This window comes from Lupinus angustifolius, chromosome LG17 (assembly GCF_001865875.1).
Source record: "Lupinus angustifolius cultivar Tanjil chromosome LG17, LupAngTanjil_v1.0, whole genome shotgun sequence".
Lineage (NCBI taxonomy): Eukaryota > Viridiplantae > Streptophyta > Magnoliopsida > Fabales > Fabaceae > Lupinus > Lupinus angustifolius.
In genome coordinates, this window is record NC_032025.1 from 2,684,049 (window position 1) to 2,697,698 (window position 13,650).

The 13,650-nt window shown below is 35.7% G+C and overlaps 3 protein-coding genes across 6 annotated transcripts; 1 reads left to right on the top strand and 2 right to left on the bottom strand.

Moving 5' to 3' along the window:
- On the top strand, positions 785-1,934 carry LOC109330728 (EPIDERMAL PATTERNING FACTOR-like protein 2). Its single transcript, XM_019565009.1, has 3 exons — positions 785-1,389; positions 1,481-1,518; positions 1,610-1,934. Exons 1-3 carry the CDS (start codon positions 1,278-1,280, stop codon positions 1,856-1,858), a joined length of 399 nt encoding a protein of 132 aa, XP_019420554.1. The 5' UTR covers positions 785-1,277; the 3' UTR covers positions 1,859-1,934.
- Positions 5,917-7,810, bottom strand: LOC109331609 (cysteine desulfurase, mitochondrial-like). Its single transcript, XM_019566214.1, has one exon. It carries the CDS (start codon positions 7,698-7,700, stop codon positions 6,339-6,341), a length of 1,362 nt encoding a protein of 453 aa, XP_019421759.1. The 5' UTR covers positions 7,701-7,810; the 3' UTR covers positions 5,917-6,338.
- Positions 9,025-11,613, bottom strand: LOC109330701. Of its 4 annotated transcripts, none has more exons than XM_019564974.1 (5): positions 11,287-11,613; positions 10,713-10,937; positions 10,544-10,616; positions 10,074-10,279; positions 9,025-9,988 (listed from the first exon to the last, which is right to left on the bottom strand). In XM_019564974.1, exons 1-5 carry the CDS (start codon positions 11,353-11,355, stop codon positions 9,071-9,073), a joined length of 1,491 nt encoding a protein of 496 aa, XP_019420519.1. In that variant the 5' UTR covers positions 11,356-11,613; the 3' UTR covers positions 9,025-9,070. The 4 variants fall into 4 exon arrangements, with proteins under 4 accessions (XP_019420519.1, XP_019420518.1, XP_019420517.1 ...); XM_019564973.1 differs by having other exon boundaries at positions 9,025-9,163; positions 9,215-9,988; positions 10,544-10,937; XM_019564972.1 differs by having other exon boundaries at positions 10,544-10,937; positions 11,397-11,613.

Here is a 13,650-nt window from a genome sequence, read left to right on the forward strand (position 1 = left end):
TCTAGGAGGTGTGTTTTGTTGTGTTTGTGTGACCCATGACAAACAATACTAGTACAGGTTAAGTCAGCGGACAATTCTAGAACACATATATATCTTTGTCTTATATTTTGGCCTTTTTGCTATTTCGACTATATATCTGGTTAAGTCAGCGAACAACTTTGTCACTGGCAAGTAGCAAATTTGTCACCAACTCAATTTCCTTGGTTGGTTTTGGAAGTGATTTATGCCACCAACTTAGAGGTAAATAGTATGACAACAGTTTACACTTTAAACTACAAGGAAAAATCTTGAATAGAGTAATTTTGAGTTGTTTAAAGACTAAAAACAACTTTAAAATAATATATGATATGAGGCAGATGATAAAAGAAGAAAAGAGATAGTAAGTTTGACACAACAGTACGATTGTTACTTAGTGATTATGAGATTACAAGTTCAAATTCTAGAAATAATCTCTCTACAACGTAAAGCTACCTACATCTAACAAAAAAATTTATAAAGAAGAATAAAATAACACTTACTAAATGCTAATTGCCGGGTTCTCATGAACAACAGTGCAAGTCACTAGCTACCCATTACTCTACCCATTACTATATGCAAGTCTAACAAAGAATTTTGGGTTTTAATTAGGCCTGGAAAAATTATCCAAAGGACCATGGGTCCATCCAGTATATATTTAAATAATGAAAATCCAAATACCTAAGCCAAAAAAAAAAAACCCAGTATATATATACATATGAGTTTGATATTAATATATCTCAAAAGAAATGAAATACCCAAAAGCTGTAGATGCATGTCACTATGTCAGTTTGTGGCAGCTTCTCCATGACAACTAGTGAAACTTGTGGCATTTTGTTGTTACTAGGTTCTAGACAATAGTTGTCTTATATGTCATATATTATGCGGTTCTCGGGGTTCTAAATTTCTAATGCTTATGCTTCCACCTTCCTCAGTAAATTATTATATAAGGGTTCCTCATTTGCTTACACTTGAGTGCATTTTTTCTCTTGTGTTCTAAGCGCAGTCACTTCAACATAACAAACGCTCATAGCAACACATTGCTTGTTACTTGCTATGGTGTCATTCAGTTAGTTCTATTTGCTACATCCAATATTTTCTGTCCCTTAAGTTACTAAACCCTTTTATGTCTTATTCCTTGTCTCTTTCTCTCTCAAATTGGAGCCAACTTCCAAAAAAATTTCAACCAGTCTCTCTTTCTTCATCAGCTCTCTCTAACAACTCCATTCACTTCAGTTTTCTACAGCACAGTTCTCCCTGAAATGAGGCGTGATCATCATGCCATTTGCGCTCAAAGACTCAGCTTTATCACCATTTCTCTATTCTTTCTGATATTTTCAAGCTGGACACTGCAAGGATTTGTTACTGAAGAAGGTAAATGAGCAGTTTCTAAAGCTTTACCTCCCACTTAGAATTATAGAAACATGCTCCAACAAACATTATCATCCCTTTTTGTTTCTAGCAGGTAGTAGAAAGACTTCCAAACAAAATGGTTTTCAACAGGTACAGAACTTTTCTTTTAGAATGTTGTTATGAAATAGCATGAGTAATAAATAAAAGTAAAACACTAGAAATCTTTTGGTGATTTGTGCAGATAGTTCATGCTGATAAGGTGACAGTGAGGGCAAGGATAGGGTCAAGGCCTCCTAAATGTGAGAGAAGGTGTAGGTCATGTGGACCTTGTGAAGCTATTCAGGTACCCTCAAATCCTCAAGCTCAGAATGGGAAGATCAATATCAACCCTTCAATGATGCCTACAACTGCTTATGAAAGGGGTGATAATGTCAACTACAAACCCATGAGTTGGAAGTGTAAATGTGGGAATCTTATTTTTAACCCTTAATTCAAATTTTACCAGAACTTAGTTACTTCAGATAATCAAGGATGCCAATCATTTTGTCAATTATGTAATGATTATACACTTTTAAGTTATTCTTTCTTTGAGGAAATGTATGCCGTACTTCATAGCTCTCAGAAACTATCCTCCATTTCTTTGTTGGTAACATTTAGTTGTTATGTCTTGTGGTTACTAATTACTGTCCAGTTTATGCTTATGTAATTTGGAGTGGGTTGATTGCTTATGTTGTAAACAGATACAATCAACTTAAAACATAAAAATGAGAATGGAAAATGATATATTCTCGTGATTAAAGAAAAGATATTTCCGTCAAAAGTAACACTGGTCAGCATTTTTCGGTGGTAAAAAGAATATAAATACAAGATTTGGACATTTGCTAAGAAGTTGAAAAGGTTTTCGCCTATCATGAGCAGTGGGATCACATGTACCCATTCATATCATATTTAGTATCTGAAGCCAATGAATTTTTTTTATTTATTTAAAAAGAAAAATTATAAAAACAGAAATTAATATTATAATATTATTTTATGAGGATTGATTGGTTCGGAGCATGAAGATAGAGAAATTATGAGACATGTGATCCTTTTCTATGAACCCCACCTTTATTTTCCTAAAAAATATTATATTAAAGGTTTGTTTGCAAATTGAATTAGGAAAATAAGAAAAATAAAAACATCATACTCATAGTACTAATATATTTCATAGTTCTTAGACATTTTATTTTTGTTCTTTCCTTTCCAAAATTCAATTGGTAAACAGAGCCTAAGTTAAAGAATATAAGCATTCTTTTAACTTCTCCAAAACCAATGATATGGTGCAATGCAATAATACATGTTTTTACGTTTGTGATTTTAATTGAGACACCGTGAAGTCAGTACTTCGGGTAGAGCTAAGTCCTGCAACATGCAATCAGAGTGAGCTACAAAAATAAATTGACATGCTAAGCTTTGATTGTCCTCTTACAATTTTCGTTTTTTATAATATTCCTCCAAAACGTGAAAGAGATTGAATGCTTAGTAATTGTCCTGAGTGAGTATCAGGTTGCTTTCTTTTAGAATATTCATCTCCTCTGTTTCGTGCCCCTCAATTGGATGGAACAATCTATATTAGTGGATAGCTACAAAATTTATAATGGTAGAATTTAGTTAACACAACAGAACTAAAAAAACATTATGACTCAAACCGTTGCACTTGAAGTCTTGAACCATGTTAGTGTCACCTCTCTTAGTTGAAAATATACTCATGTGGTTTGGTTTGGTATTAGAGTCTAATGTTGTTTCAAAATATCAGAAAACTGTAACTTTTCCAATTATTACTCATATGTTTCTAAAACTACTACAAATACAATTATCATACTGGGTGCACAGCTTATTTTCTATTAGCAATTTAGCATAACATGTTGAAAAAACAGAACAAGCCTTGACCCTCTTGCAAGTTTAAATGATCACACTTCTTTCCAAAATAAATAAGTATTATCTTAATGCTAATAATTTATCTACACATTATTGTTTGCAAAGAAAAAGACTTTTAATCAATGCTTATAAAATGAGTGTAAAGTAGAGTTTGGTAAAAAAAAATCATTGTTCTTTCAAAATTATGTTAAGTATGACCATAAATGGGTCTGGCTGGAGACAGAACATGAAAGCAGCCAAGTTTATTACACCCTCTTGTTCAGTTAACAAACTAAAGGACCACATGAAAGGCCAATAATGATAAAATTAGCACAAACTTCATCCCCAAAAGAATGAATAAAAAATCAATATGAACTGAATGCTCTGATTCAGACGAAAATGACTACAGAAAGAACATAAAGTGTACTTCAAAAGTGAATGCAGATGGAGGAAGAAGAATATAGTAGTAGAGTGGGGTGGCAGTAGTCACGTGAGAGAAGTGTGAGCCCCCCATGAAAATCTACATCATATCCTAAGCTCAACAATAAGAGAATGTGGGTGCAAAGGAAAAGACAGAATACAGAACTGAAAAGCTTTAATTAGGGACCACTGGAAGAAAAAAAAGGATTTTGATTCCATTCCCAGTACACTTTTCCTCAAGTTTTTTTGTGCTGTAAATATCAGTTACACAGTTTTGAAGTTGCCCCGTCCCTGTGTGCCGGAAAAACTGTGCTGCCATGAACTACTCACCAGTCATATCCTAGTTACCATCTGATGCTGATGGATCAGCAGCAGGTGATAAAGCCAGATGATTGTATAATGCCTTGGTCAGGACATTTACACCAGCTAATTGCATTAACAATCACACTCCATTTTTTATTGCATTAACTTGCTTGCATTTTGAAGAATGACCAAGTCTGGTTGCAACTGGAATAGCCCCATTAACTTTTTTGGGTTCACAAGTCATAAGAGTTCAGGTCCATATGGAGGATTGGTCTGAACCCCAACTTTCAGCCCAAAAGAACAGGATAAGGGAATTCAAGTAAAGCTAGAAGCATAAAAATCTAGAAACTACTAAGGGATTCATCTAAAGACCTTAAAGGGTACAATAATTAGTTGTCAGAAGTCATGCAAAACTGTAGATTTGAATTTGCTGTGGGTCAATTTTTGCTGCAGTCATTAAATCCAATGGCTAGTACCTTGTAACAAATAGTGCTTGTATTTTGATTGCTACAAGATAACTACAATCTCGATCTCCATAATTCTAGAAAAATTCACTGTTTAGGAAGTTGTGTTAGGGTGAAGGGGTGTGATATGGCTGCAATTTTCAGCACAAAGAAACAGTGATATGGGAATAGAATCAAAGCTTGAAACTCAAATCCTAGACACTATGGAGCAAAGGTACCAGAATCCTCATCTTCATCATTAATGATCTAACATCAGGTAAATGGCAAACATGTGACACTAGTAATAACAAGATCAAACTTGTACAGTCATATAACCTTAATCAGCAGCAGGCTGCACTGATCAGGAAAGTTCAGATAGTCCTGACCTCCATCCTAAAGAGTTTACTTATTTGCAAAACATGACATTAAAAGAAATCCCAAAGATCGATTCCATCGTCAACTTGTATTACCTGAATCTAAAGATCCAGTCTATACATATGATGGTTCTATTAACACCATCTTTCACCTGGGAAATCAGAGTGACTCACAAATCACCTAACCAGAGCATAATTGCATAGTTGAAGAGAAAAAATGTAGCCACAATGGTAAGAAACACATTATTCTGTGTGCTTAGTTTCTTAAACACTAATTCAAGTTTGAACTTTGGCCTTTGATGGCAGACTTGGAAGAGAAGAAAATCATGGCAATGAAATAAAATTGAAAGTTAAGAGGATGCTGACACTTTCGCAGAAAGAACAGAATCTGACTACCAAAAGGGGCCTCAAATATTGTCACTCTTGCAGGATATGTGGTAGATCTTCAAGTAGTAAACTGGGAATAATGTAATTAAGCACTGAAACCACAAATAATACAGCAATGAGTTGTTGTTTCTGAGACGATGTCTCCTACAGAGAACTATTCTCTGTCCCTAAACTCCCAAATAACAGCAAAATATGCCTAAGTACCAGCCCTACTGTCCAGATAGGCAGATATACATAATACACGACTGCTATGTAACTGCCAGATGCATAATTGCCTATTATATAAGTTTGTCACTGCTTCTAAGTAATAATATATGTTAATAGATAAAAAGGGAGACTTAGTGCACGAGGCTTCCACAGTCTCACTTACTGGCATAGCAAAAGCTTCCAAGTTGAATCCTCCGCTGACATTCCTTTCCAATATACTTATGTACCTGGCATTGTTTAATTGGTTTGCCTCCTTCTATGATTACACGACTATCCAGAATTCTATATGGTTGAACCATATCATCAAGATGAAGCTGTACATTAGCAGGCAGTTCTGGTTCATATAATGCAGGCACTCGAGCCAATGCTCAATAAAGTAAATTGTACATTAATTAACATCATATTGTAATGCTAGACTCTAGAGTGAGTCAACACTTTTGCCTTCACTATTTAGCTGATAGAAAATGCAGCTACAAGGCCAAAACTATTAAGAGAGCTTGGTATAATAGAATAGAACATTGACTCAATTAACATCATTTACCAGCCAAATGCATATAAAACCAACAATTCACCAAATGTAATTGGCCATACACATTAAAGATTCTACAAGGCACAAAACAACAAAACGAAATCAAAATGGGAAAACAGGTTATGAGTATCAGTGTTTTTTTTCTGTTAACATAATCCAATTTAGGTACTTGCAAAGAAAATGCATGCAATACCAGAAAGGTATTATCACACACGACTATTTATAAGCATTTTCATCCTAAATCACCTATTTTGATGCTCAAGATAATTCTAAAAGGCTACCAGAAACCTGGATGACCAATGATTATTTATATGGTTGAGTGCCACATATGTTTGTCTATCTATGAGGGAGGCTACCTATTTCCCACGCATCCTTCCACATATCCAATCGTGTCAACAATTGCGAAGATAATCAGTGCTGTGCCCATTGAATCTTCGAGATGTCAATACCTTCCTTCACCATTTCATAAAGTGGACTCATTTCCCTCAACTTCTCCACTTGGTTAACTGTGAGTTCGATTGCCCTATCAATCTCAGCCTCGGTAGTGAACCTCCCAATGCCAAATCTAATAGATGTATGAGCCATATCCTCTTCCACTCCCAAGGCTCTCAACACATAGGAAGGCTCCAAACTGGCACTAGTGCAGGCACTGCCACTGGACACAGCCACCTCCTTCAACCCCATAAGCAGACTCTCCCCTTCAACATATGCGAACGACAAGTTCAAATTCCCTGCATAGCGCCTATCCATGCTCCCATTCACCACCACCCCATCAAGTTTCTCTCTAATCCCATTAAGTAACCGTTCTTGCAATGCCGAAATCCTCTTCTCATCATACTCCATTTCCTTCAAGGAAACCTCACAAGCAGCACCCATCCCCACAACCAAAGGGGTAGGCACAGTTCCACTCCTAATACCTCTCTCTTGTCCACCACCATTCATCTGCGGCTCAACTCGAATCCTAGGCCTCCTCCTCATATACAACGCCCCAACCCCTTTAGGCCCATAAACCTTATGCCCACTCAAAGACATCAAACTCACATTCCACTTCTCCACATCAATTGGAATCTTCCCCAAAGCCTGCGCCGCATCGGTATGAAAAGGAACATTAAACTCCTTGCAAATTTTTCCAATTTCCTCAACAGGTTGAACCACACCAATCTCATTATTCACAGCCATCACAGAAACAAGCCCAGTATCGGGCCTAATCGCGGCACGAAGCTTCTCCAAATTAACCAACCCATCTGACTCAACAGGAAGATAGGTCACATCAAAACCCTCCTGCTGAAGATAACGGCAAGAATCAAGCACACACTTGTGCTCTGTCTGCGTGGTTATCACGTGCTTCTTCTTATCCTTGTAGAAATGCAACACACCCTTTATAGATATATTGTTAGATTCGGTGGCTCCTGAGGTAAAGACTATTTCTTTGGGGGAAGCGCCGATAAGGGACGCGACCTGGGCGCGTGCGTGCTCAACGGCGTTATCAGATTCCCAACCATAGAAGTGGGTACGAGAGTGAGGGTTTCCATAGCGAGAGATATAGAATGGGAGCATGGCATCGAGGACACGTGGGTCCACTGGTGATGTTGCTTGAACATCTAAGTAAAGGGGTCTTCCGGAAATTTTGACACCTTTCATTGTAATTCCGGCAGAGTCCTCATGGTATTCGGACTCTGCCACCGCCGCCGTGGAGAAGGGTTGGCGGCAGAAGAGACGGGTTGATTTTGAGAGGTGGTGACGGAGAGTGGAAGCAACTAGCTTTGATGTCATTGGGTCGTTGTGGTTTAAAAGATTAGTTCCAAGTGCAATTGCAAAGAAAACCCCACTTTGCTTATTGGCTTGGGAAAGAAGGAGAATGACCTAAATTTTGCGGTTTTGAAGACAACTAAGTAACACTTTTAACGTCTAAAAAATCAGGGTTTCTAAAATGCCACGTGTCCGGTTTTTATCCACTAATAATGTTGTTAGTGTCAGTTGGATGAGGATCACATGACGGTATTTCATCCCTTATCTCAAACCAATTATATATTAACATATGCAAAAGATAAAAAATATAAAACCAAAGAATAATAAAATGAAACAATCTAATTGAATTAAGACATAGAACAGGACACGATTTAGGATATCCCATATAAACTGGAATCTCAAAATTATTATATCTCCTACCGATCAATATCTTTTAAATAATATAAAAATATTAATTCGTGTTTTAGAATAATATACCCGTATACAATTTTTTTGCACCAAACCTGATTGGTTTTTCTTGTTTTTTTATAATAAAAAAAGTACTACTTTTCCTATTATACTATTTTCAATCCATTTCCTCTTTACTCCACCTTAAAATTGTGTTAGCCTTAAAACAATCAATTTAGCCACTATCATTGATCAAGAGTAATGGGTAAGTGGAGCTGAAGGAGTAATCAATTTGTTAATTCATTTGATGGCATTCACCGCATGTTGTAGCAGAATGAGTAATGGGCAAGTGGATAAAACAAAAATTAGGGAATAAAACAAAAATTACAATATCCAATGAACTAAAAATGTATACAATAATTATTATCATTAATTAAGAGTAGGGTGTATAATTGATCAGACGGGGTAATAATAAGGACCATGGGGAGTATATGCAAAGTAGAGTATACATGCCAAGTTTCTTGAGCTAGCATATGCAAAGCAATTAGCAAATATTTCTTAGCATTTAGAAGCTCTGATCTTTTTCTCCGAATGGGTTGGCTCCAGAATATGAATTGGTTGCATCTTCTGTTGTCTGCCATTAATATGAAATTACAAGTTTAGAAGTTAGAACATGAATAGATATAACCAATTCTGACACATATATGCATGGTGTTCTTATTATTGGCTGATGATTAGTTCCAAGATGTAGTCTTGAATCTGTTGATGATTGGAAATGATTGTCCAAGGATAATATCACTCTTGCTGGTCAAATTATTTTATCTCTCTTACATGATCTATGTAGATCAGCCGGAGTACTATATTGAAATCATCATCCTCCATATGTTATCCCTTTTTAAGGGCTAGGTAGTTTTTCTTCTTAGTTTCTTATGTTTCCTATGTGTCAAAAAAAGAATTAAGGGGAAACAGACCTTTATGGCAATTATCATGGTGCACCTACAAATTTCTTAAGCAGAGAAGCTAGTGTCATCTATCATTCCTTCCTCGTTTTCATCTTTGCTTGACCCAACAATAGCATCTTCCATCTCTACTGAATCATCCTCTTCATTTGCAGAATTCAATCCAGGACTTATCTTTTCTCGTTGTTCGACCAAACTGCCATTATGGAAGAGGCTTTGATTGGCTGCATCTAACACATCCCTTGCTGAGTCAATAGAAGTCAAGCCATGGTTCCCATTACTAGTATTTCCAATATATTTAGTTGAGACACTTGTGCAGATTCCCAACACTTTACTTGGTTGTGATTGTTGAGAGTAGACCATTTTCATGTCTTTATCTTTATCCCTTTCAAAGTTAATTTTTACTCCTGAAGCACAACAAATAATAGCTCCACTTCCAGACATTTTGATTCCCTGATATTCCTGATTAATTCGACCTTGGTATGTAGACTTCGCCGAGTTGCTAACACCATTTAAGATCTTTCCACTGTTTTCCTGCTGCGCTATTCTAGTAGTAGGATGATTTGGTATGTCTTTATTTTCCACCCGTTTTAGAACAACTTTTTCGAAGATGGGTGAATTACTATCTAACTGAAATGGATTCAGTGCAGGCTTTCTACCACGAGATTGGGGGCTGGGCTCGTGTGATTCTTCCATTGAGGCTAAACGCTTAGGCCTCCCTCTCCCTCTCCCTCTCTTTGGTGGTTGTCCTGTTCCTGCTGGGATAGTCTGAATAACTTCAGCAGCTTTGGGTGTTTCCACTATTTGTTTGAGTGATGAAACTTGTTCAAGTTTCATGATTTGATTCTTGTAATCCTGCTTGAGAGATGAAACTTCTTCTTCAAGCTTCACAAGACGATCCTTGTAATCAGAAACTTCAGCTTGCAACTTATCTACCATACTCCGCAGCTGAACATTCTCCACTGACTGCAAGAGTAAACTTGTTCATTCAAGGCACTCGAGATCATATCAATCATAATTGAAGTGTGAGAACTGGGGGATAGCTATTCACCTGAGCTTCCCATAGTTGCTGGTGCTTCTGAGAAAGTTTTGCAGTTGGTTTGATGGTGCCGCTTTCTGAAGTCTGCTTTCCAGAAGTTGAGCAGCTAGGCATTGTAGGTGTTGCTGACGAAAAGCCAGGTGCTCCAGGAGAATTGTAAGCATAAGAATGCTGTAATTGCTGCATCTGACCCAAACAAGATGAATGATTGCAAGGACCTATACACAAGATCAAAACCTTAATACATTACAGATTATAGAAACTCCTAGAGTGAAAATGTGCACAAGGATGCCCATAATATTCAACACACATGATGTATTAAATAAAAGGGTGACACAAGCAGAGAAACTATTATCATTATTTGAAACAACAACGCCATTACATGTGATGTATTAGCTATTAAAAATCATTATGTTAAAATACATATGTCTTCAATTCAAGTATACTCTAATTGAAAATGAATAGTTGATAATAATACTAACCTGGAAAGCCAGGAAATGGGTATGCAACATGGTAAGGCATATTGGGAAGTGGGGTCTGATGAGCTTGCAGAGTCTGAAAAATAGGAGGGACATTAGGTCCTCCAAGCAATGGATTAGCACCACCAGGCCATTGAGATTGGCAAGAGGGTGATATTGACTGTGCAAATACCTGAAGTTGGTTTAGAAACTGTTGCCACTGGTTAAAGACTCCATGTGATAATACTTGATTTGGAAAGGATACTGCCATCAATTGTTGTGTAGCATTTTGAGGAGTGTGGGACCACTGAACAATTGGTGGTTGTTGCTGCTGATTTGAGTTACTATGCACATTTTCATGTGAAGGACTATTAATTTTGTTACTAGGACCTGTGACATCTAGCTGAACTTGATTGTTCTGTTAATTAATCATCACAGATTCATCATTACAAACAGGAGAGAGTGAAAAATGTATTCAAATATACCCCTTACAAATATGCTTCCAAATAGAAACAAAAATGATGAGAACCCTCCAAGACATAGTATTCGGGGGCTTCAATAATGAAACTAAAATAGGCAAAATACCATACAATCACTGTTATTCTTGGTGAGAGTAACATAGAACTATGCCAAAAATGGGGGTAAGAAACAGGAAATGGGAAACCCAAAAAAATTAATATAAAAATAGAGGCTTTACAAGAAGCTGGCTTTGTAAGCCAAAAAAGATTAAATTTTGGACATAAATAAGAAAAATGAGAGTGCCGTACCGGTTCATTTGTCTGATATTGATGATTACAAGCGGAAATGAGATTCTGGTCTTTCATTTTCCTTTTCATAGGATTTAATAAAATAAAAATAACCGAATATAGTTTCAAACGTTGCAGAGAGTGAGGGACATGAGTTGACAGAAAGAATGAATGTAGGGATTAGGTGTTAGGTGAGAATGTATATAAATGTCAGAGACTAAAACGAGACTCTTGTTTTGTTCAATCTCTCAGAAACTGATTTCTTACATGTTACCATTTTTGCTCTCACTTTCTCTGTCCCCCTTTTTTTGTTGGATTTGCTGCACATTTGTCTTTTTGTTTGCCACGACCAAATCATATAAAATAAGAATAAAATGGCTTTACTATCTACGGATTTTTTTTCTTTCTATTATTCAAAGTTTTCTTTTATGACTGACTTTCCTAACTTGTTTCATGAAATTGAATCATTGATTATTTTGATTATCATGGGATCAAATTGTGTTTTATTAGGAGTAAATAAAACTAAATGCAAATATTGAAAGAAAATATTAAACTTTTATTAACATTGATTCACGATGAAGATTGAGAAGAAAAAAATGTTTGATAAAAGAAGACATACAAATTTTCTGTTCTGTTGTAAGTGTAATAACTTTTTTGACTTAATTAGCGTAGAATGGGAATTTATTTTTGACTCCGTAGTCAATTAATCATGGGTCCAAAACTCCAAATTGAAATGTTTTTATGCACTTAGCTTTTAACTTTTCTAGACTTGTGGTGGCATAAAACCAAAGGACATGTAGTGTCTTTCTGTTACTGACTTGTTTTCAATCCATCGCCTACAAGAACCTGAGATATCCTTTTGAATGAATATTAAGATGAGGGCTATTTTGTTGTTTTTGATAAGGGGTTATTGAAAATGCTTAAATATAGTAATACAACAAATTCATAAATAAGCAAACCTATGTAATTCAACAAATGATCCCATTTGATGCTATATTGAGGAGGAAATTAATGTAATTATTCTTGAGTGATTCTTCTATAGTGATAACGAGTCAAAAAGTAGTGTTAGAGTAGAGGAATGGATTGGATAGTGTGGTTTCTTTTATTGTATCAAAGTATACACGTGATTATAAATGCTTAGATTTAGCAACCTTATATAAAATGTTTAATAGGTGATTGGTTCCAAGAATATATAGAACTCGCATCTTGAATAAAGTTTACTTAACTGTTAGGTGTGGTTTCTAATTCCATGCTGTTACATTTCTTTCCCTGAAAATGTACTATTTGAAGTGTAAGCAAATATAATGAATGATATTTGTCGGGGCTGTTTGACGCGAACTAAGATTAAACCAAATCGTTGATTGATGATGATTCAGATCGAAACTCCTATTCTATACGCTTTCTCATCCTCGTTTTGAATCTTAGAGGAACAAAAGTAAGAGAATAAAATGGGACCAAATATAAAAAAGATAAAAAGGAACCATAAAACTAAAACTACCATTGCCTGGCTCCATATTGTATGCCTGTTTTTCCTATCTAAAAAACAAATAATTGAAAGAGAAAAGTCACATTGCAGTTTTGATGAGCCTTTTGTCTTCAGGGAAAGAAATGAGAATACAAAAAGATGAGAAGTAAAAGTATAGAGGGTATGGAGTGTTTTCTTCTCTTCATTCTTGTCTCTCAGGTCTCAAAGTACAACTCAGAGAGTGTATATGACTATATGAAAATGAAAAAAAGAATGAAGAGAAGTATATGATGTGAAGAGGGAAGATAAAAGAGATGGGGTGTTTATAAGAAGAGAAGCACCATGGTGGGGTAGATGAACAGTCATTCTTGTCCATGCGGTTTGTTTCGGCGAAACAACTGCGTTTTTCGGCTTACCCTTTGTCCCCACTTACAGTTAGACACAAAACTCCTCTTCCCATATTAATTATTAATATCAGTATTCTATGCTTGATTTAAGTACAAGGGGTTTGGATCCATTCAATATGAGATGTATATTCCATGTTTTTTGGATTCATATGTATTTTGATATAAAACATTATTGAGCGAAATATTCTAGTTGAAGGGTATGCCTTATAGCTGAAGATTAGTTTCACTCATATCTATCATCATGCTATATATTTATGTATTATTTAACTCATAACTTGCTAATGCTATGGACCTTCTAAATTACATTTTTTTATCATCTTTCTACAACTTCAGTTGTACTATAATAAAATTACAACTAATTAACATGAATAATTATAAATATATAATTGAAAATCCTTCCTTTTTTGTTGTTGTTGATGACTATGAATAGTTTTACAATTCAATTACATCATATATCATTATCTACCACTAACACTAACATGATGTGAGTGATTATTTGTGCAGGTTATGTCT